At 43.9% G+C, this 26,497-nt stretch overlaps 1 protein-coding gene across 1 annotated transcript in view; it reads right to left on the bottom strand.

The window, feature by feature from the left end:
• Positions 1-2,498: 2,498 nt before the first annotated feature.
• RHOT2 (ras homolog family member T2) overlaps positions 2,499-26,497 on the bottom strand; it is a 72,265-nt gene continuing 48,266 nt past the window's right edge. The window contains exons 13-19 of the mRNA XM_077449539.1: positions 24,866-25,011; positions 22,994-23,094; positions 14,730-14,860; positions 12,442-12,522; positions 8,546-8,668; positions 6,344-6,540; positions 2,499-5,357 (exon numbers count right to left, since the gene is read on the bottom strand). Coding sequence (XP_077305665.1) covers positions 5,240-5,357; positions 6,344-6,540; positions 8,546-8,668; positions 12,442-12,522; positions 14,730-14,860; positions 22,994-23,094; positions 24,866-25,011 — 897 coding nt within the window. The 3' untranslated portion in view covers positions 2,499-5,239. The remainder of the gene's footprint in view (positions 5,358-6,343; positions 6,541-8,545; positions 8,669-12,441; positions 12,523-14,729; positions 14,861-22,993; positions 23,095-24,865; positions 25,012-26,497) is intronic.

Genomic DNA, 26,497 nt, shown 5'->3' with positions numbered 1-26,497 from the left:
GACACCAGAAGCCCTCCTTGTCCCCGGCTCGGATCTGGACACAAGATTTCAGAGACAGAAAAAGGAACATTTAAATTGGAAATGGACCTGTCCAAAGGCAGTGGGAATATAATATAAATGGCGGCTCCAGAATACACTCTACACCAGCCTTTGTCAACACAGAGGAACCCCTGAAATAACTTTCCAGTCTCCGGGAACCCCTACTAAAAAGTACCATATCTACAACTCGTGATACATTCATGTGATGGTCAGGGAGAAGAATTCTCTTTACACTTGTGGTCATTGGGAAGATTTAGCCCCTTACAGATAGATAAACAGATCAATGGTGTCAGTGGGAACTTATCTGAGAGGCAGAAATTGCTCATTGCTCAAGGAACCCCCAGCAACCTCTGGAGGAACCCTACAGTTCCATGGAACCCTGGTTGAGAAACCTTGATCTACACAGAAAATGCAGACTATGCATGGACCGGATAGAGGTACTTGCAGCACTGGAAAGTATTTCTGTACAAATGAAAAATATAAGTAGCAAACTTACTGCAATGTCAGTTATAATGCAATGACTTCTGATTTCACACTCATCAATCGGAAGCCAATATTTTAACCATTCCCTTTAATTTGGTTGCTTTTGGAATATGTCTGCTGCAGAACAACAAGGGCCACCTTAAAGGGGTCATTGTTAAGCAAAACACCTGTGTGAGAAAGATCTGGAAGACACAGCTATTCCTAAGCTTATCCCTGAGCCAGAGCATGGCTGCTTTCACCAGAGCCCGATCACACGGCTGTTTTAGGCGCAACTGATTCCTATAAGCACTGCTGCTCATCTTACATTTTTATTAAACAGAGACTAAACTGGGGCAATGTGTGTCCCACTTACAGGATAATGGGGGACCTAAGGGGAGGCTTGCAGCTTTTATCTCTGCACCCCCTGCCTTTAAACCATTGTACCCCCTTCATCTTTGCAGCCCCTTCCTCCATTGTACCCTTTTCATCTCTGCAATCCCTTCCTCCACTGAACCCCCCCTTTAAACCATTGCACCCTTTTCACCTCTGCAACCCTCTCCACCATTGCATCCTTTTCCTCTCTGCAACCCTCTCCACCATTGCACCCTTTTCCTCTCTGCAGTCCCTTCCACCACTGCACCCCCCCCCCCCCTTTAAACCATTGAACCCCCTTCACCTCTGTAACCCTTTCCTCCATTGCACCCTTTTCCCCTCTGCAACCCCATCCTCCATTGTACCCTTTTCATCTCTGCACCCCCCCCCCCTTTTAAACCATTGCATCCTTTTCACCTCTGCAACCCTTTCCACCATTGCACCATTTTTATCTCTGCAACCCTTTCATCCATTGTACCCTTTTCATCTCTGCAATCCCTTCCACCATCCCCCCCTTTAATCCATTGCAACCTTTTCACCATTGCACCCCCCCCCCCCTTTAAACCATTGAACCCCCTTCACCTCTGCAACCCTTTCCTCCATTGCACCCTTTTCATCTCTGCAACCCCATCCTCCATTGTACCCTTTTCATCTCTGCAATCCCTTCCACCACTGCACCCCCCCCCTTTAAACCATTGCACCCTTTTCACCTATGCAACCCTTTCCACCATTGCACCCCCCCCCCCCCCCCGTTTAAACCATTGAACCCCCTTCACCTCTGCAACCCTTTCCTCCATTGCACCCTTTTCATCTCTGCAACCCCATCCTCCATTGTACCCTTTTCATCTCTGCAATCCCTTCCACCACTGCACCCCCCCCCCCTTAAACCATTGCACCCTTTTCATCTCTGCAACCCCTTCCACCATTGCACCCTTTTCATCTCTGCAATCCCTTCCACCACTATACCTCTTTCATCTCTGCACCCCCCCCCCCACCTTTTAAACCATTGCACCCCCTTCACCTCTGCAACCCTTCTTCCACCATTGCACCCTTTTCACCTCAGCATAGATCATCAGAAACCCCGTTACTGCCTAGTGGGGTTTGGGGTGGATCTAAATGATGCTGTGAGCATTTAAAGCTGCCCATAGGCCCCGGACAGGGAACTGAACTAATGCTATTTACAACATGGTAAGTTCAGTGGCTCATTTTGGTTTTATAAGATCAGATGGGTATAGTCTGTTATTTATCATCCTAAAAGATGTATAGGTGCTATAGGTTGCAGGAGGTGGAAGTTGTCTGACTGCTTGAGGGAACTAAACTGGCTGTAAATATAATGAAGACATCTTTCCTAGCACACAACTATAAATATGGCTAACCTGCTGTTTCCTTGTTGGCCTGTTCTTATAATTTCCCCTACTTTACATCCCCTATACACAGGCAATGAGGAAGCAGATTTAACTATCACAGGGCGACATTTCACTGGTCCAATATTAGCACATTTATTCCTCAAGAACATAAAAAAAAAAAAAAAAAAAAAAAAAAAAAGAGAAGACTATATATAAATGAAAATAAAACCTGAAGTCAAGACGACATATCCGCTTTGGTCTTCACTGAAATTGTTCCAACAAGGCAAAGAAAACAGGTTTAGAGGAAGAGCCCCCTTTGAAGTCCGTCATTTTGTTTGTTTCAGGGCAAAAAAAACAGGTTCTCTTGATATGGCACCCCCTAACCAATGATATTAACGTTTTGTGCACTCCCTCGCTGCTTCATTCATGTCAGATTTCTAGAAATGACTTTGTGCTTCCAGATTTGAGGGAGTACGCAACCTTCTCTCCTTCCTCCCAGGATGCAGTGCCCAGACCTGGAAAGCCAATCGCCAGGATGAACACCGTCATATGGGGAAGGGGAGAAGGACACCCACCCTGTGTAAGCTCTAAGGCAGACAGACAAGGAGCTTGCACAAGGATTAGACACAAGACTAAAAGAATATAATCAGGGAGTAGAGCTGGGGGGGGAGGGGGGAGTAGAATGGGGAAACAAAGGACAAGCTGCATTCTGATGACATCAGCAACGATAAATCTTTATTGTTCTGAACAATGAACACAGAAGGTCTGCCAAGATTCTCCTCACCCGACATATTTCACCCGGAAAGGGCTTCATTTTAGCTCTTCGACTAAAACCGGCCAAGACGGTTCAGCAGGGATCAACTGAGATTTGAACTATCTATGGACAGGTTGATCAACCAACTTGAGTACAACCAGCATGTTGGATTTTGTATGCAAACACAATTTTCTTGGAGCACACACTAACTGTGTAGGAGGGATTGACTGTGTTGATGGAGGAATCAAGAGATTTTCTCATGGATTACAGAAAAGAAAATCACTCTATGGCAGGGTCAAGCACTTTCCAGGTGAAACCCAACAGCAGTGAGGAGGGTCCAGGCCACCCTTCTGTGTTTATTTTCCAGAACAATAAAGTTTTATCATTGCTGATATTATCTGAATGCAGCTGATCCCTTTACTTGTGACTTGTGGGGGAGCGGGAACGGGCTCAATTCAGCCGAAAACTGTGCCATCAGGCAAGGGCAGTGTCGGCCTCTCCTGGTGCTTTAAGAAAACCTCTCATGTCTGGGAGCGGGTAGACTAAACACCCCAAGAACTCCAGCAGTTTCCAGCTCCGCCTATTTGATTCAGTTATAGAGTTATGGGACTCCCACTTTCTCTGTTGGATTTTTCTATTAATAAATGATGAGAAGTGAGACTTTTTGGCATGGTGGAGCCAGAAAACTCAGTGTTAATATCCCATTGCAGTAGCCAAGAGGTATAAAAAGCCAGAGGGTAAATCAGTCCCAGCTGCCTAAATATCAGTTTAACCCTTTAAAAGTGAACCCCACCCTAAATTGTGCCCACTGGTCCCTGTGATTAATCCCCGTGGGTGGGCCGAAATGCATGGGGGGGGGGGGGGTGACCCAGCTGAGGCTGTTTCACTCTCCATACACAGGTTTTGTAGTGATGTGTGGCTTGTTGAATTTTTCACTCTTTGCACTGGTTGGCTTGCTGAGCTTCTGGATTCTTATGCCTTTCAGAGGTAAAAAAAAAGTCTAACGCCAGGAATACTATGACTTTAAATAGTTTATTTAGACCAAGCTGGACCAAACAAACTATTTTCTTTATTAATTGATTTAACGGCTCTGAGCGCTGTATGAACATTAGCTACATACAGTATACAGCGCTGTATTCAAGCAGCAGTATGGGGAATTCCTATTCCATTCCCAAGACAAAATTGAGTCAGGCTGAGCACTGCTCAGCCATTCACACAAAGCCTTGAGTTTTTATGAATGACTATAAGGCTTCCTCTGATTGGCTGAGGTGAAGATGGTGGAAAGCCAATCAGAAGAAATTGTGTATTCATTCATAAAAATACAAGGCTTCCTGGGAATGGCTGGATTGATAAGTAAAGTAATAATATTCCTGGAGTTAGGTTATAAGAACCAAGACTTGCTGACAGTAATCAGTCATTGCCCCTTGAAGTCAAAGTAAAACTAAGTTTCACTTTCCCACAGTTGGAGATTAATCAGTCAGGTATGTCTGTTAAAAGGACCCTGTTGTCACTTTGCCCATTTGATGCTCACCCTTCCAGAAATAACCTGCTACTTCTTCCTTCATCTAAACTGGCACAAAATACCCAGTGTTTCCAGGTATAGGGGAGCAGGTGACCTTCTCCTGTCTGACAATTGGGTCTAGCGTCAATGTTCCCTTTAGGTTACATCAGCTGACAGATTGCTGAAAAGCGATCAGCAAAGTGGGGTAAGAATAGGGGGAGAGGGTGTAATTTCAAAAACATTAACACTTTGTTTTGTATTGACAGAGTGACAGTGTCTCATTAAATTACAGAGAACTCTCGGATGAAGACATTCCATCCAAGCTGACTGGTAATGGAAGCAGCGTTATCTCTTTTCCGAAGTCCAGAAGAATTAAAGAAGTTGGGGCTGGTAACCCCCCTGCAGGTAATCACTTAGAACTAAAGTATCACCTCTGGGTGGAGTTGTCTTTTAATAGACTAGAAAAGCACAGTTAAAATAAAGGAGAAAAAAAAACAACTTAAGAAGTTGGGCCTGTTGAGTTTAACTTAGAACAAAGTTCCTCTGTGTCACAAGAGGGAGCAAAAGGTTAAAGAAAGGAGGATAAGATCTGGGCGACCTGTGAGAAGGGGGCTGCCCCTTTTAACAGGAGGCTCCCCCCACTCCATCGTAGGTGTTTTGCTGATATAAAAAGCAGATGTTCCCCGTCAGTCACAGTGGTTAGTGCTCGAGGGAGTTAAAAGTCTTTAGGCTGGTTCGTGTTGGAGAAGGAGGAGGTAACGGTGGCTATTTGCTGCGTAGAAGTGCTTTGTAGAGCGTGAATCCCACGACAGCGGCGACTGTGGCTCCCAGCGCCACACGCAACCAGAACGATGCTGTGCTGAGTTCGGTGTCATGGAGGTGGCTGCAAAGACAGGCAAGAGAAAGACGGTCACTGTCAAGGGCTCTCTTTGAGATGACATGCCGATATGCATTTCACTACAGTACATGTAGTTTCTGCTCCATTTAACCCTTTTATGACCAGAATTTATTGAAGCCTAGGGGGCCCAGACTACATTTAGGTGTGTCCCTTAACTTGGCATTGTTGCTAGAACTAGTCTGCCTTCTTAAATCATTTTTACATTGTTTTTGAAGGACTTGTAAGGTACACTTCCTAAAACGTCCCTGCTCATGTCTCTTATTTTAGCCCCCCCCCCGAAGAGCAGTACGGCCCACACGGCTGCACCATTCATTCACAGAGCTCTGTGGTAGATCATGGATTCTCCCAGTCAGTGTATACGTTTGCCTGTATGGGTATGATCTGTATGGGTAGTGATCACCGACTCTGTCCATTCATAACTGAGCATCGTAAACTCTGTTACGATGCTTCAGTTTATGAATGGAGTGGAGCCACTGTCTCCTGTCCATTCATCTTCAGTGCAGCTGAGGCTCCTGAAATAGGAACCGGGGAATCTGTGTCCTTAGTCCCTTTCTCTGTCACAAAGGGGAGATGTCAGGGGTCTGTTTAGACACCTCACCAAAGCCCCCCTAAGCCTCAACAGGTTTGAAAAAAAATAAATAATAAAAAAATAATAAAAAGAAGACTAACAGTACACCCCCCCCCCCCCCCAAAAAAAAAGAAAACATTGTAAAATAAAAAATATATAAAAAAAAAATAAAATAAAAACTACTGACATTCCACGCCTCATCAGTGCTGCATATTAGTGCCACTGTAACATTACATTAAAAAAAAAAAAGTATGGGTGCTTGTACTCCGTCTTAAAGTGGAAATGGGGACAACCCTACCTGTAGCAGATGAGGGCTGAAAATAAATAAGAACATATTCTCTGCCCGCAAAGCCCCACCCTCTTGTTCTTTGGAATAAACCACGTCCTTAGGCCAAATACTCACGGGAAGGCAGCAGCTGCAGCTATCTTGTTGTAGATGGTTTTGTCCATGGTTCCCTGGCAGCTGAAGTGGTAGGGAGGCGGCAGGCGATGCTTGTGACAGAACTCTGAGGGGGAGATCCCATGCTGTTGCTTTACCTCGCCTAGATCCCATTTACACCCCACAAACATGCAAGGCGTCTGACTCTCCATGTAGTGTTGCTGGAAAAGGAAGGAGACACAGATGAGTTAGCAAGGCTCATAGGTGACCCTACCTGGGGGTACTGAATATTGAATAGTTTTTCTAAACAGACTTTAAAGTGATATTAAAAAAGGTAAAATTCTTATTTTTCAAAAATAACAAACATGTTATACAGTACTTACCTGCTGTGTGCAAAGGATTTGCACAGAACAGCTCCAATCCTCCTCCTCCTCTCGGGTCCCCCGCTGGCACTCTGGGCTCCTCCCTCCTGCCGAGTGTGCCCATAGCAAGCCGCTTAGTACTCTAGCATGCTCGCTTTCAAGCTCCCTCCTCACTGACTGTGATTGACAATCCCAGTGAGGAGGTAGGGAGAGCAGTCGCTCTCATGCACATTGCTGGATCACATTCAGGCTGGGGCAAGTATTGGAGGGAAGCTGCATGCAGGTTTTTTAACCCTCATGCATAAAATGCATTAAGGTAAAAAACCTTCTTTCAGAACCACTTTAATAAATATATAAATAATACTTAAACTCCAAACCAAAAATGTAATCTATTAACACATCCAGTCCTTAGATGTGGTTGCTGGGTTAGGTTTTGTGATTCAGGTTTTTTTCCCTTTATTCTCACCTTGTAATCCTGCCAGTAACACACTTCCTGTCCAAAGGTGACAACACTCGCCACCATACTGCATCTATGGCGGATTGTCAAGTGTGTTGGGCCTACAGGGCACCTCCCCCTATTCTTATTTCCACACCATAAAATGTTCTGATGATCAGTCATATCATCAGCTGGCCATACATGGATCCAAATTTGGCCAGTTCAGCAGGGACCGGCCGAATTTCAGTCCATGTGTGGCCACTGTTGTTGAACAGAAGTCCAACTACTGGTCTACTTCTGTTCAACCACCCTGTTGGTATATTTTTGCTCAACCAGCGACGCAGGCAATAAGCTGCAGCACTGATCTGTGCTCTCCCTGCTGTCAGAATACAAAGTCTCAGAGGGGAGGATTCTCCCATCAACCTCAAATGTGTGGATCGGGATATTGGGTCAGTCATTTTTTTTTGCTCTATATATACTAAAAGCTGGGTCTTTGTACTGCTACCAGTAGATCCATATATACAGCTTTTGTCGCATATATGCGTTATGCGAGTGGCAAGACCAAAAGGGAGCAAATAAGATAAGTTCATTATTAGGGTTTTACATACACTTTAAAGCTGAGTTCCACCCAAAAATGGAAATCCCCCCCCCCCCCCCAGTGTCACATTTGGGGGAGCAGACACATGTCTTATACAGGTATTTTGCATACATACCCGAGCCACCCGCAGTTATCCAAGCCACTTCTGGTGCCTTCTCCGTCCCCCCACCCCGCTGTCTTCTGGGAGACACACAGGTCCCAGAAGACAGCAGCGGCAGCACCCGAGAGCCGAGGGAAAGATCCGGGGTGCCGACATCGCGGGCGCCCTGGACAGGTAAGTGTCCTTATTTTAAAAGTCAGCAGCTGCAGTATTTGTATCTGCTGACTTAAAAAAAAAAAAAAAAAATTACAAATAAAATCGGCTGTGCTTTAAAGTCTTTGTAAACCCTTACATATAGCCAGTGAAGTGACTGGCCTCAGGTGATAACACAGAGATTAACCCAATTCTCCTACATAAGTTTCACATGTTTATCTGCAGACTTCCAGAATTTTTACAGCTTGTGTGAGCTTTCAGAAAACAGAGGGTGGAGAGCTGAAATTACACTCTGCAGAGCTCAGTGAGAGTCGATTGGAGGGGAGGGAACGCAGGGACAGAGTTGAGGTTGTCAATCACAGGCTGTATGCTTGAACTCCCTCCCTGTCACCTTTTTTCATTGGTGTCAGGAAAACTTTTATTTTAAGTGGCTCATGCTGATAGCAGAGGAAGGAAGCAACAGACAGAAATAACACTAGTTGCTCTGGATTGAGAAATGTACACACACTATAGAGGGATACGGTCATAGTCCATAAGATGGCTTCCTTCTCCATGACAGATACATGTAAGGACTCACCTTGTATATACTGGCACAGTAGTTGAAGGATTTGGGGTCACTGACATCATACATTAAACAGGCCACATCACAGGCAGCATCTGACTGCTTCAGGAAATCCGTATCCACATCTACCTCAAATAGCTGAAGAGAGAGAACATTTTAAAAGGGGTGTCTGAATCTTTCTTAAAAAAAAAAAGAACAACTTTCAATTCTACAAAAAGCACTTCAATAACAAATAAGTCCCATCTCACCCATGGCAATGGCCTTTACCTCCTTTGCATGCGGCTGCCAAGTCATGGAAGGCTTTGCATTATTCTGAGATGCTGAATGACATCTGAGCCTGTCAAAAGATGCCGACACCTAGAGATCACCATACCGGCAGAAGCCTTACAAACTTTGCTGTTATGGTCGAATGCCAAGCCGTTATGACAGGCAAAGATCCAACACTATTGAGAAGTGTAGGGATTTACTGCCAAAACCCACCCATACACATTGTTATTGGTCATTCACTAGGATGAGCAGCCTTGCAGGCTAATAGGAAGGCAAAGGAAGTGGTGGACCAAACAGTGACCAGGAGGTTTGGGAGGCATTTGCAGCAATCTTACACCCTTTAGCCCAGTGACAGCTGAACTATAGGGAAATAAAAAATATAACAAAAACACCCTTGTAGTGAGTTCCCTCACAAAGTAAGCAAGGGTTAAAGGCTTGTTATTTTTGTCTAGGGCAGGGGTCTCCAAACTTTCTAAACAAAGGGCCAATTTAGTGTCATTCAAACTTTAGAGGGGACAGACTGTGGCCGTTAGGAGTAAAAAAGGTCTAGACATCTGTGGGAATATACAATGCCCCATGTTTGGTGACAGTGGGAGGAATTGTGCCCCATCATTGGTGTCAGTGGGGGGGAAATTATTTCCCATTGTTATCAGTAGAAGGAATAGTGCTCCAGGGGCCAGAAAAAGCAAGCAAGCAATCTGGCCCCCAGGCTGCAGTTTGGAGACCTAGGGTACTAGAAAAAAAAAAAAAAAAGTTTTTTTTACTTATGTTATACCTCACCCCTGCAGCCCCCTCTTTTATGCGACCTGGAAAAAACAAACAACAGAAAAGCACCTCTGAGTGCAATGTTTTAATGTGTAGTACAATAAAATTATTCAACACTTACATATCAGTAAGTACAGATATATGGAAGTATCCTGGAGGTGTAGCCGATGTCCAAAGCATGTTCCAAGGGGTACCAAATCCAGGCTGTGTAAGCCGCAAGGAGCCGGAGAGGAAGCCGGCTGTATCCTATGGAGAAAAGGTAATGATCTGCTTGTGGAACAGCGTGTGACGTCAGCCCAGTCAGAGGGAACACAACGCGTTTCAGAGCATGTACGCTGTTCTACGAGCAGATCGTTACCTTTTCTCCATAGGATACAGCCGGCTTCCTCTCCGGCTCCTTGCGGCTTACACAGCCTGGATTTGGTACCCCTTGGAACATGCTTTGGACATCGGTTACACCTCCAGGATACTTCCATATATCTGTATTTACTGATATGCAAGTGTTGAATATTTTTATTGTACTACACATTAAAACATTGCACACAGAGGCACTTTTCTGTTCTTTTGTTTTCCACGTTGATCCCGAGTTGACTTAGAGCCTGTGTCCCTATAGATTTTATCATCTTCATCCAGTTCCCCAGATCCACTACTCAGTAACTCTCACAACTGATTGGACTTTTTATTCATCTGTGGACTTTTTACAATCATTTAGCCAGTCCTGCTTTTCATCAACAGTTTTGATTTAATTTATTGCGAATCATTATATCAGTGTCCTGAGCGCTAGCATTTGCTGCTTTTTGCTCTTTTATGCGACCAGGCCCCCAAAAGGTCTTCTCTTTGGCGCTCTAGCTGGCAGTCACAGCAGTGATGACGCCATGTACAACAGAGGAACAGCAGTCCCACAATGTGAGGAGACTGAGTGTAAGGCCACAACCTGCAGCATAGGCGTTAAGAGGAAAGCACCGGCTTCTGGGGGAGTGAGGGATAAGGCAAGAAAAAGTGGTGTCCTAGGCATAAATGACCATATAAACCCTTGCAGCACAGGGGAAGCCCTATTGCAAGGCTAGCTTTAATTTTTCCATCCTCCAAAGTTCAGCTTAAAGTAAGGTTGCATTAAATATTTTGGTGAGGGACGCAGTGTCCTTTCAGGCGCGTACATGTCTTGCAGACAGCGTCAGATCACAGATTCAGGTCAGGCCGCTCCTCTGTGGGATGACATAATTAAGCTGTCAATTAAAGGAAGAAGGAACGGGACCAGAGCGGTATACACTGCGGCCTTGGGATTGCAGACAGAAGCTGATGTATTTTCTTCTAACGCAAACATGACAATCTGACTTCTAAAGAGATTAAATAATATTTCTCTAGCTGTATAATGTTTCATTTCACCCCTTTCCGAGGACATACAAAAAAAAAAAAAAAAACGATCTATCTGTTCTTTTATATCAGTGTGTCCCTTCTGTATATTACTGATATAATGTCACTGTGAAATCTGTGTCATGCTTTAGAACTATGTCATATAGTAGTGAAAATAGGAAAGAAATGATGGTACTAAGAAGTGTCATTATCACCCCATAGCACAATTATTTGAAATGATCTTTAAAGGACAAGATGTCAAAGATTTATTTGTAAACCTCATTGGATCTCTCTTTTCTACTTACAGTGGTTGTAAAGGCATAAGGTTTTTTACCTTAATTCAATCCAGTGATGTGCTGTGGCTCTCTCCTTGCTCATTGGCTCAGAGACAGCAGCAGGAGCCATTGGCAATCACAGCCAGTGAGGAGGGTGCGGAGGGGGATGGGGCAGAGCCAAACTGTGCGCCAATGGAAAAAACAGATCCAACTTGGCAGCGAGCCTGCACAAGTGCTCCCCATAGGCTATGGGGACACTCGGCAGGGGGGAGGAGCCAAGAGCACCGGTGGGGAATCCCAGAAGGAGGAAGATCGGGGCCAATTAGGGTTTACCAGCACTTTAAAGGCAAACTACACTTTTAAAAAATTATAATGTACATGCAGTTACTGCACAAGAAATGCTGGAATTTAAAGAAAAAAACGCGCTTTGTTCATGTAGGGCAAAGTAATGGGTTCACTGTAATGCCAACCCCATAAGCAGCACACAATGCATCTTGTTCCATTTGTTGTGTGTCCCTTGGGGTGGGGGGGGGGGGTATGTGACTAATTTCCCATCACGTGCTGGTGCTTGGCCAAGATCCATTTATTGACAGTCTGATTGTACCCAAGTCAATCCATTGATCGATTTGGGCACAGTCAGGCTGTTGGATTTTTTACATGTGAGTAATAAGGCAGTAATCATTAAGTTCTCCTGGCCGGGAAGACTCTCCATGACCCCCCCACCAGCAGAACACAATAACGCTGCATCCCCTTATCAACACTGACTGTGTTAATCAGGGAATCAAGCGATTTTCTTTCCTTCTACCATGAAGATCTAAATCATCTATGGGCTGCTTAAAACCTGGTATACACCACAATAATTTTTTTTGAACGAAAAATAACTCACAGCTCTGGTTGGAGCCGCTACTATCAGAAGTTAGTATAGCAATTTCCCCTACTGTTCTTTTGTGACAGGAGGACACCCCCCCGCCAGAACACTTGGGTCATTGGCTGAGCGCGCTACTTTAACTGGCAATTGCATGGTCATGCCACACTGTACCCAAATGACATTTATAGATTTTTTTCATACAAATAGAGCTTTTGTGTGGTGGTATGTGATCACCACCAGGTTTATTTTGTATCGTCATATTTTACAGAAAAGTAAAAATCTGCAGTGCAGTTTGTGAATATCCATCCCAGGAGTTTAACAGACTTGAATGGAAATATCAACTAAAAATAACTGGATAATGTGAGAAAGCTGGTACTACTTACTATAAGATACTTTTCCTGCCCCCCAACCAGCACTGTGTTGATGGAGTAGAAGGAGGCCTCCCCACGGTTCCTCTGCTGCTCCTGAGGAAAGAGGCGATTAAAGATTCACATAAAGGAGACATGAGGAACAGACATATAGAATACACACCACTAACAAGGTGGCTGGAAGGGACCAAAAGCTGATGGGGACAGACAAAAGGAAACACAGAAGGACAATAAACATAGCTTAAAGTGATTGTAACGCTTCCACTTTTGTCATACTTACCTGCTCTGTACAAAAGTGCAAAGAGCAGCCCGATCACCCCTTTTCTCGGGTCCTCCGCCAGCACTCCTGGATCCCCTGCCGAGTGCCCCGCATAGAAAGACGCTTTCTTTGGGGCGTACTCGTGCAGTCGCAATCCCAAGCCATCTGTGTCTATTGACACAGACAGCAGGGCTCAGCCCTGCCCCTCATCATAGAATTTGATTGTCAGGAGTGAGAACCAATAGTGCCCTCTGCTACCATTCCGCCCAGTGAGGAGGGACTGAGCTGCAGCTCTTGGGCACAGTGCTGGATCGAGATAGGGGGGCTGGGGGGAATCCTCTGGCACAGAAGGTTTTTTATCTTAATGTAGAGAATGCATTAAAGTGCTTGTAAACCTGAAAAATTATATATATATATATATATATATATATATATATATATATATATATATATATATATATATATGCAGTGTACCTTGCACAGCTAAGCATTAGAAGCCCTCATCTGTCCCCAGTCTTGTAAAGAAAGACGAATCCAGCATTGTTTAATCCTCCCATTTTCTTTCATGCTTTCAGAGTGACACATTAAAATAATCTGTGTTGCCTTGTGTGTGTGTATACAGCTTTCCATAATAGTTAGCACCCCCCCCCCCCCCCGGCTCTCTCTTCATTGGCTGCTCCTTGCCATAGCCTTATTGGCCCAGCGTAAGTCAGGTGGTGCCCTGCATGAGTTCCTACTGGTCAGTACTCGGGAGGGGGCGTGGCCAGCTGACAGGGATATTGTGCTTGCTGGAGTGAGTGTAGAGATGGGAGGCAAGCCTGCTGACGTCACAGCTCTGCCTCCCGACCTCTGGCATGAAGACACGCCCACTGATTGGTGCTATTTTGTGGGCTTACACGGGCGCTGGGGAACAGAAAAGACTGGTAAAAGTACAGCGATTTGCTTTAGACCTGTGGACACCTTGCTGTGGGACATGTCTTTTTGGGTGCATGCAATGGAGGTTTACAACTACTTTAAAATAAAAAAACCTTAAGGCTTTAGAATCACTTTGAATTCATAGGACAAGAAAATTTGAGACTGGCCACAGACATGAGGAATAGGCTGGAGTAAACTACTCTGATCAACCAGATTTAATTTTCTTGAGATTGCAGCATGAACAAGAATGCTCCGTAAAGATGGTGAAGGCCAGTTAGGCATTTCAGGCAGCAGCTTTACCATGAGCAGAAAACAGTCATGGCTAAGACCACTATACATAGAAAAGAGGAAACCACAAAAGCGGTGGCACAGCCATAAGCACGTATATATACACACAAACAGCAACTTTGGGTGGAACGCCACCCAAAACCTGGTTAAGGGTTTGAACCCCCCTAAAGTTTTATTTGCCATCTGTGTCCTGGTTGGGAAGATTTCCCCTCACTTTCTGCCCAGTGACACAGGAAGAGGCGGGAAAACAGTTCCAACAGGTAAAAACACAAATAAAAACGCTATTTTTCAATAGAAGTGAAACAGAAATAGATCAGGTTTTAATTGCAGTCTGCATTTCTGTTGGTTAGGACATCCCTCACTTCTCGTTCCAGTGATGGAGTTTACCAGGAAAGGAAGTGAAGCAAAACGTGTGTGTGTTTGCGAATTACCCAACCTACTTGCCTTTTCCCAGGCTTATTCCCGCTGCATCTAGCTGAAGGCGACGTCATCCTCCTTCCAGCCAGATCTCAGATAATGTGGAGTTGCCCAAACCTGCAGGTGATCCTGCACTATGCTGCAGTGTCTTCTTGCAAAATTTGGGCTAATCAGCATTCCCCGGGATCTTGTTGGCAGGAGATTGTGTCACTCCCTGCACTATGGGAGTCAGGAAAGGTGAATATATTATATACTTTTCCCTCCACAAAATCTCCTTTTTGTACTTTTATGCAGCATTTAAAAAAGGGGGAGGGGGCCACAGTGAAGTGCAAAGTCTGGTTTAAAGGCAGCATTTCCCCCCTTTTTTTGACCATTCTCCCATAACACCAAGAGGGGGTAGCTGGTTACAGAATGGGTCACTTACCTCAAGGCTCTGGCCAAGGAAGGCCCGCAGGAAGGCCGACTTCCCTGTCCCTCGAGGGCCAATAACCTTACACAAGAAAACGCTCCTCTGGGTCTGTCCCTTTTCCAGGTCTATCCTCTTCTCGCGGGTCACTGGGAAAAAGAAAGAACAATGCTGCACATTTATTTCAGAAAAGTCTCTAGATCAGGGGTCAAACGCTATAAACTAAAGGCCAGTTTACGGTCCTTCAGATTTTATGCGAGCTGGACTGGGACCATAGGGAGTAGAAAATGTCCCGGCATCAGTGGGAGCAAACAATGCCCCATCTTCTAGTGCCTCTATTCCCCAGCTGGTTCTTGATACCATCACATACCCGCTTTGATTGTAGTCCTTCAATGCGTCTCATGCAACTCTAAATACACATATATAGTTATACCATATTCCTATTCACAGGAATCCATTGGCACTGTTATACAACCTGCACCTAAGATGTAATTGCTAAATGGGGGACCACATTATCACTGATGTCTTTTGCATCACTCCTTTTGCCTCAGTGCGGCCATGGATCTGCAGCCTCAGCTCCCTGGAGATGTTAGCTATCTAGGGTATCCCAGCCATCCAACACTACCTTTTTAACATATCCAACTTATTGTAGGCAAGAGTGTTTGGAAAATATTTCCATCTCTTCCCCCCCCCCTTTTTCCCTCTGTGCCAACCATCTGATACATATTGCTACTGCTCCTGATGAGTGGACATCTCCATGAAACGCGTAGAGACCCAGCCTTATGCTACACCATCACAATCATGTGATTATTATAGATTTCATCTTTATCATTAAATCAGAGTTCCACACAAAAATGTAACTTCCGCTTTTTGGAATCCTGCCCCCCCTTCGGTGTCACATTTGGCACCTTTCAGGGGGGAGCAGATATCTGTCTAATACCGGATACGCCATTCCCCCCGCTGTCTTCTGGGAGACACAGGAGACAGCAGGGACCAGTGGGAACGTGCAGAGTGAGTCGCGCATGCGCAGTAGGGAACCAGGAAATGAAGCCGCAAGGCTCCACTTCCTGATTCCCCTACTGAAGATGGCAGCTGCAACATCCAAGAGCCGAGGGACAGATCGGCTTCGGGTGCCAACATCGCAGGTGCCCTGGACAGGTGCGTGTCCATATTTTAAAAGTCAGCAGCTACAGTATTTGCTGAAACGGCGGAACTCCACTTTAATTCAATTATGTTGAGTATGAATTGCAAATTTTTTTACTACGTTTATGAAATTATTATCATTATACTGTGAATCATGTTGTCATTTTGTCCAATAAATTGTGAAGATGCTATTCTTGCTTATTATGCTATTTTATCATTCTATGTACAGTGGAACCTTGGATTACGAGTATAATCCGTTCCAGGAGAATGCTTCTAATCCAAAGCACTTGCATATCAAAGCGAGTTATCCCATAGAAGTCAATGGAAACTAAGATAATTTGTTCCGCATTGACTTCTATTACATGCAATACCGCATGTGGCCAGACGTGGGGGTGCACCGGAGAGCCTCGGAAATACTCGGGGACAGCACTCAGGAATGGAGCATTTCCGAGTATTTCCGAACCGTTCAAATGTTTCCCCGACGCACCCTCACCTCTGGCCAATTGTGGTACTGCACCACCCATTAGCTTGAATTCTGCTCGTTTTGCGAGACAACACTCACAAACCAAATCAGAATTTGAAAGAAAGGGAACGGACATATATCTTGGATCTATGGACGCTGCACACCCCGATAAATGTAAAACAAGAAAAATTCTTCACTATATATTTGTTCCAAATCAATTAACATGATTGCCTATTCAATACCCTTAGTTGTGCTTCATATAAAGTCCCAACCAACCTTTTCTTTTTATTTCAATACAACAGGCGAACCTACCCACTCATTGTCTCATTTAAAGTTCCAAAACCCCCTTTTGCTCCTTTTTAACGCCCCATCTTTGGAGTCAGTGAGAAAAATTGTGCCCCATGCTTGATGTCATTAGGAGGAATTCTGCCTCATCATTGGTGTCATTAGGAGGAATTCTGCCCCTCTGAAGGCGTCAATGGGTCCCATTGTTGGTGTCTTTGGGAGGAACTATGCCCCATCATGGGTGTCATTGGGAGGAATTGTGTCCAATTAACAGTGTCATTGGGCCCCATTGTTGGTGTCATTGGAAGAAACTTTGCCACATCAATGGTGCCATTGGGCTCCTTCATTGGTGTCAGTGGATGAAATAGTGTCCCAAGGCCCAGATAAAAGCAAGCAAAGGGTCACAGTTTGGAGATCCCCGTTTTAGATGACTAAATGGACCTTATAGTCAAATGCTGAAGCCCCTCTCCAAATGTTGTTTTGGACAAAGAAAGGAAAGAATAGAACCTCTTGTTTTACTTGCAATGCATGTCCCCAATGGGGACAAGAAGTACGAGGAAATCTCTCCAGTGGCAACAGGGACCACAACTTTTTGTAGAATGGGAACGTTTTAGGATACTCTGTCTGCCAGGTTATTACTATCTGTGTCTTCCTGTCCCAATAAAACCTTGATTTATGTCTTGTTGTCATAAGGACAGGAAGCGAGGTGAAATCTGCCCAATGAGGTCATGGAGAGCAATAGACATTTGATAGAAAGGTTTACTATTATATCCAACATTAGAAAAAAAGATTTGGCTGAAGTTGGGCTTTAGGTTTCAGCCGTGTGCAAATTGTTGTACTGAATGGACAAATACAGAGCTGAAATAATTGCCTTTCCTCTGAGAAAATGCTGCTCCAAGCTCCCCCTAGTGCCGCTTGAAGACAATTTGCCCCACGATTTGTATTAAAGTGGGCATGGGATAAAAATCAACTGGCTAGCCCTTCTTTTCAGGGGAGATCATCTGATTAAATGTCTGGGCTTTTAATTAGGCAACCAGCATGGGTGAGAGATGGAAGCAGCATTTTCACCAGGAAAGAAAAAGAATTTCCATTTATTGCACTTTAGCTATCCTTCTCACCAGTGTGGTCAACAGCTTTATAAGTGTATAGAGTACAGGTCCACTTTACATCTTTCAACACTTGAGAAATATCAGAGGATTCCTCCGACTCATCCTAGAGAATAAAAACTAAAAGTTTTAGAAAAAAAAAGTCGCTTCTTGGTACAAAATGAAGGTGGAAGATGGTGGTGACCCCACAGCACGTGCGGATGGGACCATCACAGTTATATTAAGAACTGACACTTCCAGGGAATGTGAACAACTGTGCTACTTATATAAACTGGGAATTTCACTGCTGCACCGAATTATGGGAAGCCACTATCACAATTCAACAGAAAACTGTGAAATCAGCAATTCTGTCGAAGCAGAAGGAAAAGTGAATGTAAATCTTTTCAATTAAAATAACAAAACGTGTTATACTTATCTGTTCTGTGAAACATTATTGCACAGAGCAGCCCCTCTTCTGGGGTCTCCCGATGTCACTCTAGGCTACTCCTCTTCGAGTGGCCCCATAGCAAGCTGCTTGCTATGGGGGCACTCGTGCGGGCGCATTCTGGAGCTGGCTGTTTGCGTACATTGGCACACACAACGTAGCTCGCCCCCCCCAGTGGAATCAGCAGGAGTAGATGTACAGATGCATACATCTAAAGGAGCCTGCCCTGCAGCACTGCAAAAGAACAGAGTTAGAAGAAGGTAGCGCTTTTTGATTTCAGTTGCATACAGTGGGGAAAATAATTATTTGATCCCTGCAGATTTTGTAAACCTGCCCACTTACAAAGAAATGAAGGGTCTAGAATCGTTATCATAGGTGCATTTTGGCTTAAAATTTCAAGTCCTGAACTAGGAGCCGGGCCTTAAGAGTTACTTGCCACCAGTTTCCTCACTTAACCTCTACCCTGCCCCGCACCTAATTCTAGGAAAGGGGCCGGCACTATAATGAGAACAGAGCCCCAGAGCCCAGATCCAGCACTCTGTGTAGCCTGGAGGGGAGAAGTGTGTAGCGAGGATGTGTGAGGAGGAGACAAGGATGGTGGGGTTGTTAGGACATGTGGCCCGGTGGCCTGGCCGCAACCTTCTCCTTAGCAGCAGCATGGAGTTCTGTGTCCAGGTTGGGGTAGCCTCTCAGTGTCCACCGGGCGCCTCTTCTCCTCCCCCTGCAGGATTCTGAATGCCGCTGCTTCTGCACGCTCCACTCGCCCTCAGCTTATTTTCACTCGCCAAATACGAGCAGACGAGTAGAAATTTGAGGGCAGTTTTAAATGATAGACACAGAATATCAACCAAAAATCCCCCCCCCCCCCAAAAAAAAAAAAAACACGATACAAATGTTATAAAATGAGTTTCAGTAAATAAAATAAGTATTTGATCCCCTACCAACCAACATTAATTTTGGCTCCTACATAGTGGCTACAGTAGGTGCTCATGTGGTACACAGATTAGTCCTGTCACTTTAAGAAGGTGCTCCTAATGACAACCTGTTATATGTATAAAAGACACCTGTCCATGGAATCTCTTTCTTCCATTCAAACCTCACCATCATGTGCAAGACCAAAGAGCTGTCAAAGAATGTCAGAGACAAGATTGTAGACCTGCACAAGGCTGGAATGGGCTACATGACCATCAGCAAAAAGCTTTGTGGGAAGGAGACAACTGTTGGAGCGATTACTCACAAAATAGGGAAAAAAAAAAAAAACAATTAACCATCAATCGCCCTCGTTCTGGTGCTCCATGCAAGATTTCGCCTTGTGAGGTGAGGATGATCATGAGAAAAGTGGGAGATCAGACAAGAACTACACGGGAGGAGCTTGTGAATGATCTCAAGGCATTTGGGACCACAGTAACTAAACAAACCGTTGATAAAGCAACCATGGATTAAAATCCTGCAGCGCCTGCAAGGTCCCTTCTCAAAAAAGGCACATGTACAGGCCCGTCTGAAGTTTGCCAATGAACATCTAAATGATTCAGAGAAGGATTGGGAGAAAGTGTTGTGGTCAGGGGAAGACCAAAATTGAGGTCTTTGGCATTAACTCGACTCGCCGTGTTTGGAGGAAGAAAAATGCTGACTATTACCATAAGAACACCATCCCTACAGTCCAGCACGGAAGCGGAAACATTATGCTTTGGGGCCGTTTCTCTGCTAAAAGGTACAGGCTGCATTGAGGGGTCAATGGACGGGGCCATATATTGTAAAATCTTGGATGAGGACCTTCTTCCCTCAGACAGAACATTGAATACGAGTCGTGGATGAGTCTTTCAGCGTGAAAATGACCCAAAGCATACTGTCAAGGCAACAAAGGAGTGGCTCAAGAAGTAGGCCTAGTCTCCAGACCTTAATCCTATAGCAAAAGTATGTAAAGGGAGCTGAAACTTTGAGTTGCCAAGCGACCGCTTTAAGGATTTAGAGAAAATCTGTACAGATGAGTGGACCAAAAGATGTGTGCAAACCTGGTCGCCAACTACAAGAAACGTCTTACCTCTGTGCTTGCCAGCAAGGGTTTCTCCACCAAGTACTAAGCCCTATTTTGCTTGGGGATCAAATCTTTATTGTACTCACTGAACTGCAATTAAAATTTATAACATTTGTGTCATATGTGTTTTTTCTGGATTTGTGGTTGACATTCTGTCTCGGTCATTTAAAATACACCTATGATAAAAATTATAGACCCTTCATTTCTTTGTAAGTGGGTAAACTCACATAATCTCCAGGGGATCAAGACATTATTTTCCTCACTGTATGAGGTAAATGGTTATGCCTTATTGTGATTATATTCTTGCCACTGTGGTTGTTGGTGTCAGGCCATAGGGAAGTGAGACTGGCTGCAAAAAAAAAAAAAAAGTCTATAGCTAGAGACTTCCCAACACAAATAAGTATCATGTCAAGAAATACCATCTAAGATGAATGTCAGTTAATGTTTTGTGAGAGCTCCTGGGATATAAAAACATCCAAGGAATTACAACGTTGCTACCAGGAGCAGCTTATGCGGCTATCATTGCATCCCGATGGTGATTAATCCTATAATAGCCTGGATAAGAAAGTGAGGAATGCTGGGAGTCTCATTCACTTATCCACAGCTGATACAAGACTCACATCTGCCAGAACACAGAGATAATGTCAACACCTAAAGGGAAACTCTGAGCAAAACATTTCTTTAGGTTAAAGCCCATGTGTGATGTATTCATAAAATATATTCCTTGTTTCCCTTTCACTCCCGGATAAAAATGCAATAAAAAGGTTTGAATCAAATGTTCTCCTTTTTAACTACTTCCAGCCCAGACCAATTCTGACATTTCTCTCCTACATGTAAAAATATTTTTTTTGCAAGAAAATCTCCAAACAGTATAACATTTCTTAAGCAGAGGCCCCAGAGAATAAAATGGTGTTGCAATTTATGTCACACAGAAGTTGAGCAGCGATTTTTTAAAGAAATACACAAATAAAAAAATAAAAAACACACGATATACAGTATAACCCAATTTTTTTTTTGTAAAATATAAAAGATGGTGTTATAGTGAGTAAATAGATACCTAATGTGTTATGCTTTAAAATTTCACATGCTTGTGCAATGGTTAAAAACTCTGATACTTAAAAATCTCCATAGGTGTTGCTTTAAAAAAAAATTACAGGTTATCAGAGTTACACAGGATGGTGGTCCAGCACTGGAATTGTTGTTCTTGCTAGAATGTTCACGGCGATACCTGAGATGTGTAGTGCGAACACTGTTTACACATGTGTGCATGGCCTATGTATGTGTTCAATTCGAAAATTCATTTTTTATTTTTACACTGTCCCTTTAACCCCCTCCCTGCCCAGGCCAATTTTTTAGCTTTTGACGCCGTCGCACTTTAAATGACAATTGCACGGTCATGCAACACTGTACCAATATAACGATTTTTATCATTTTTTTCCACACACAGTTTTCTTTTGGTGGTATTTAAATCACCACTGAGTTTTTTATTTTTTGCTAAACAAACGAAAAAAGACTGAAAAAAAAAAACAAAAAAAAAAAAAAACTTTGTTCTTTCTGTTATACAATTTTGCAAAAAAGTAATTTTTCTTCATCCCTGATGTTATGCGCTAATGAGGCTGCACTGATGGGCAATGATGAGGCTGCACTGATAATCAGCACTGATTATCAGTGTAAATGTCTCCTGTAACTGGAAATCTGGTTTTCTTTTCCTCTGACATACTGAGAAAGGGAAATGCCGATAACAGACATTTGTTTACATGTGATCGGCTATGATTGGACACAGCTGATCACATGGTAAAGAGCCTACCTCATCAGCTCTTTACCCAGATTGGTGATGCACTGTGTCCAAGGGCGCTGCAAAGGACATCATATAACATCCAGTCAGGATGGTAAAGCCACCGTCCGGCCATCACTCTGCTATAGGCCAAGTGGGAAGGTATTCCTTTTTCATCACTTTTATTCTCAAAGGAAAAGTAAACATTCTTTATGAGAGAAATAAGGCACGCTTTTCAGAACAAAAAAAAGGGCAGTATTTACATCTGCCAGAACCGGAAGTAACATCATGACGTTACTTCCAGTCTCCTAGGACCATAGAGATGGACGGAGGCCGCCTGGTCCCTAGCCATCTCCATGATAAAGCCAGATTGTATCCTAGGCTTCCAGATCGCACAGGAGAGCCCAGAGAGGCGCCGGTGTGTGGCAACTAATTAGCCGCTAGGATGGCTTTTACAAAAAAGAGAATCACTGTCTGAAAAAAAAATACCAGGCATCAAAATAGCTGCAGCCATCATCCCAGTATAACAACTGAAAGTCAAGGATGTCCTTAGACGTCCACGCGGGGAGAAAGAGGTTAAAAGCACATTATATATATTTGTAGACCAGTGACATGATCAGTAATGATGTCATTGCTGGGTCTCTGTGCTGATCTTGGCTTTCAGTAAGCTCTATGCTGTAGTGGGGGGTTGGAAGAAATCACAATAAATGTTACAGCTGCCTTCTCTGGAGTTTTCATTGTAGGAGCACTCACAATCAGCAGGCTGGCTCTTGGGCATGTGCATGCAAATCATGCTCACCTTGATGGGCGGGTTAGTGGGTTTCCAGTTATAGGAGTTGGCAGTCTTGGATGGACCGCCTTTGCACTCAGTCTGCCCAACCTAATACCCACGATGACACAGACCAACAACAACATACCCACTAATGATGCCGCACTGTTTGTGCTTCTGTGCCTTGCCCAACTGTAAATATACCTGACCGTATCCTTCATTTTTAATGTGATTTTAAAGTCAAATTTCCCTTTGGGGAATGTGTTATGTAAACCGCTCATACCTGTGATAGCGTGAGTCTGGCTGTCTTGTTCACACAAAATGGGGTACCCTAAATACCCCAGGTGTTCCAGGCACCGGTGTACATCCAGGTAAGCCACAAGCCTGCCAGCAAAATAGAAAAAGAAAGTTAAAAGGAGAGTTTAAAACTTTTACAAAACAGGTCTACAATTTGTTGTGCATCTTTAATTAACCGCTTTCCGGCCATGCAATGCATATGTGTAGTGGCAAACAAAGTTGGCTTTAATACCTACACATGCACCAATAGGCAGTAAAGGTTTCTATAACTGAGAGCTCCCAGCACAGCGACTGAGATGTCAAAGTCTAATGATCAGTAGCCGGGATACTGCCTACTGATCACGTGACCACTGTGACAGCCAATCACAGTGGTCATATGATCACTGATCCTTCCCGCTCCCTAGAGCCGGAAGGTGTGCTTTTGTTACATACCTTATTATCCACTTAGCCCCTAGAAGATTTACCCCCCTTCATGACCAGGCCATTTTTTGCTATATGGCAAGGCGTTATTTTAACTGACAACTGTTAGGTCATGCGACGCTGTACCCAAAATTAGATTTATGTAATTTTTTTTCCCACAAATAGAGCTTTCTTTTGGTGGTATTTGATCACCTCTGTGGTTTAAATTTTTTTGTGCTATAAACAAAAAAATAAAATTATAATATATATATTTATACTTTCTACTATAAAACATATCAAATAAAAATACAAATTAAATTTCTTCATAAATTTAGGCTAATATGTATTCTACTACATGTTTTTGCTAAAAAATAAAATAAAAACTCCAATAAAGCGTATATAGATTGGCTTGCATAAAAAAAAGTTATAGCGTCTACAAACTATGGGATATATTCTGGAATTTTTAATTATTTTTTTTTTATACTAGTAATGGTGGCGATCAGCGACTTATAGCTGGACTGCGATACTGCGGCAGACAATCTGACATTAACCAACAGTTTGTGGGAACCAGTGACACCAATACAGTGATCAGTGCTAAAAATATGCACTGTCACTAGTTTGTAGATGCTATAACCTTTTTACTAATGACACTGGCCATGAAGGGGTTAAACATCTAGGGTGGTGAAAGGGTTAAATGTGTGCCTAGCCGGTGTTGTGTGTGTTTGTGTACAATGTGTAGTGCTTTTACTAAGGGACGTGATAGATTTTATTTTTCCACTTTGCCGGGAGAGAAAATCCATCACATCCCCACTGTCAGGGCAGAGCTCTGCTTTGTTTACATAGGCAGAGCGCCGTCCATTCTCTCTCCTCGATGATCCGCAGGTGCCGGCGGATATCCATTCGTCGGTATCGGCTGATTGGCTTCTGCGGTGACTAATCACAGCAGAAGCATCGCGCCCCCTAGGCGGAAGTGAATATATATACTGTATATAGACACACATATATAGGGTCTCAAACTGGTGGCCCTCCAGCTGTTGCAGAACTACAAGTCCCATGAGGCATTGCAAGGCTGACAGTTACAAGCATGACTCCCACAGACAGGGGCATGATGGGACTTGTAGTTTTGCAACAGCTGGAGGGCCCCGGTTTGAGACCCCTGTCTAAGACCAACAGCAACCTACAAGGATCAAGTCGCACAGCAAGACAGGAAGGTCTTATGAATGCAGCTATATTGCTGCACATAACTAGATTTTCATTGGTCAATTCAGCCAATAAACATATTGCAACCAGGTAATGGAATATAAAAGCCATCCAACTGGATCTGACATTGTTTGAATGTAAAAAATCAAATGACAGGTAAAGAAAATATAGTCTTAGGAATAGCAGCACACAGAGGACTGTGACTACATAGGACTAATGGGAGACCCAGAAGAGATGCTGAAATGGCTGTTCAACTTACGTCCACTGGCACAGGTATCCATGCAGAGGCAGCAAGCCGTTCTCTGCCACACACACCGTACTCGGCAGCTGAGGGCCCCAGGCTGTGTAAGGGAAAACACTGAAAAAACTTTGCAGCTCAGAAGGATTTAGAGCACCATCGCCATCCTGTGGAAAGAAAGGGAAATACTTTTTTCTTATCATGGGTATCGAACTGTCGGCTAAGTAGTACCTTCCACCTTTACTCTTTAAATTGGAACTAAGCACACCGATTTAAAATTCAAGGCATTCTGAATGAAGTTGTTTGCGCTCGCAACCAAAATCTCAAGCCAACAAATAACAAATTTCATAACTGGTCACGTGGCAACTGCAGATCAAAACAGAAGCGAAGATGGCAGCTTCATTAGCTGTAAAAGGATAGGAGGGTTTAGTTCCACTTTAAAGCGGATCTTCACCCTCCAAAACTTTATTCCTCTGCTTCACCCCCTTCTCCAGTCCTCTACATAAATATTGAGTTGATTTATTTAATTTTCCTTTATTTCGTTTTTTTTTTGAGAATTTGTCCAGTTGCACAGTCTCTATACTTCCTGGGATATGCATGCCACAACTACAAGGAGGCATAGTTCCAGAGCCGCGCTGGCTGAACCCGGAAAACCAGCGGCAGCCTAGTGAAGAAGTCCTAGCAAAACATGGCGGCTTGGGACTGAGCGCTGGCAGAAACGAAGAGGATCTCAGCTGGACAACACTGGATCTGCTGGGTGGGCACACCACCAGGTAAAGTAGCAAGAGAAACACTCACCCAAGCTCTAGCGCTATATAGTATAGTTGGTGTGTAGAGTAGTCGGTGTTCATGGCTAATTAAGCTCACAAAAGATCCATAGAAAAGTACAGGCCGGCAACTCGACAGCTTCTCCATAGAAAATATTTATTTAAGCATTACAGCAATAACATCATCCAAAAATGCTGACATGTTTTGGCCTTAGGCTTTCATCAAAAGCATAAAAAATATGACATTAAAAACAAGTATATATAAAAAGGGAAGCATCAGGGCTGCTTCCCATATATATATATATATATATACTTGTTTTTAATGTCATATTTTTAGGCTTTTGATAAAGGCCTAAGGCCGAAACACGTCAGCATTTTTGGATGATGTTATTGCTGTAATGCTTAAATAAATATTTTCTATGGAGAGGCTGTCAAGTTGCTGGCCTCCTGTATTTTCTTTACACCACCAGATAAGCAGGAGTTGTTTGGGGGGGGGGGGGGGGGGGGGGACATGGACAAATCTGATTTAAAGAGGAGGGCCGGTTTAAAAAAAAAAAAAAAAAAAATTAAAAGTCAGCAGCTGCAAACACTGTAGTTGCTGACTTAATAAGCACACTTACCTGTCCAGGGCGCCCGCGATGTCGGCCGCCCGAGGCTGACTCGTCCCTCGGTCTCGGGTCCCGGCGCCGCCATTTTGGCTAAGGGAAACAGGCAGTGGAGCCTTGCGGCTTCACTGCCCGTTTCCTACTGCGCATGCGCGAGTCACACAGCTCTTTGTGAATGGGGCGCGCTGCGTTCTGGGACACACAGTTCCCAGAACACAGCGCAACACATTACCCAGAAGACGCAGCACGGAGGAGAGAAGACCAGAAGATCTCCGTGGAGG

Source organism: Lithobates pipiens, unplaced genomic scaffold, assembly GCF_037356315.1.
Source record: "Lithobates pipiens isolate NorthernLeopardFrog02 unplaced genomic scaffold, aLitPip1_a1.2 Scaffold_22, whole genome shotgun sequence".
In the NCBI taxonomy this organism is placed as follows: Eukaryota; Metazoa; Chordata; class Amphibia; order Anura; family Ranidae; genus Lithobates; species Lithobates pipiens.
This window is presented reverse-complemented; position numbering and strand designations above follow the sequence as displayed.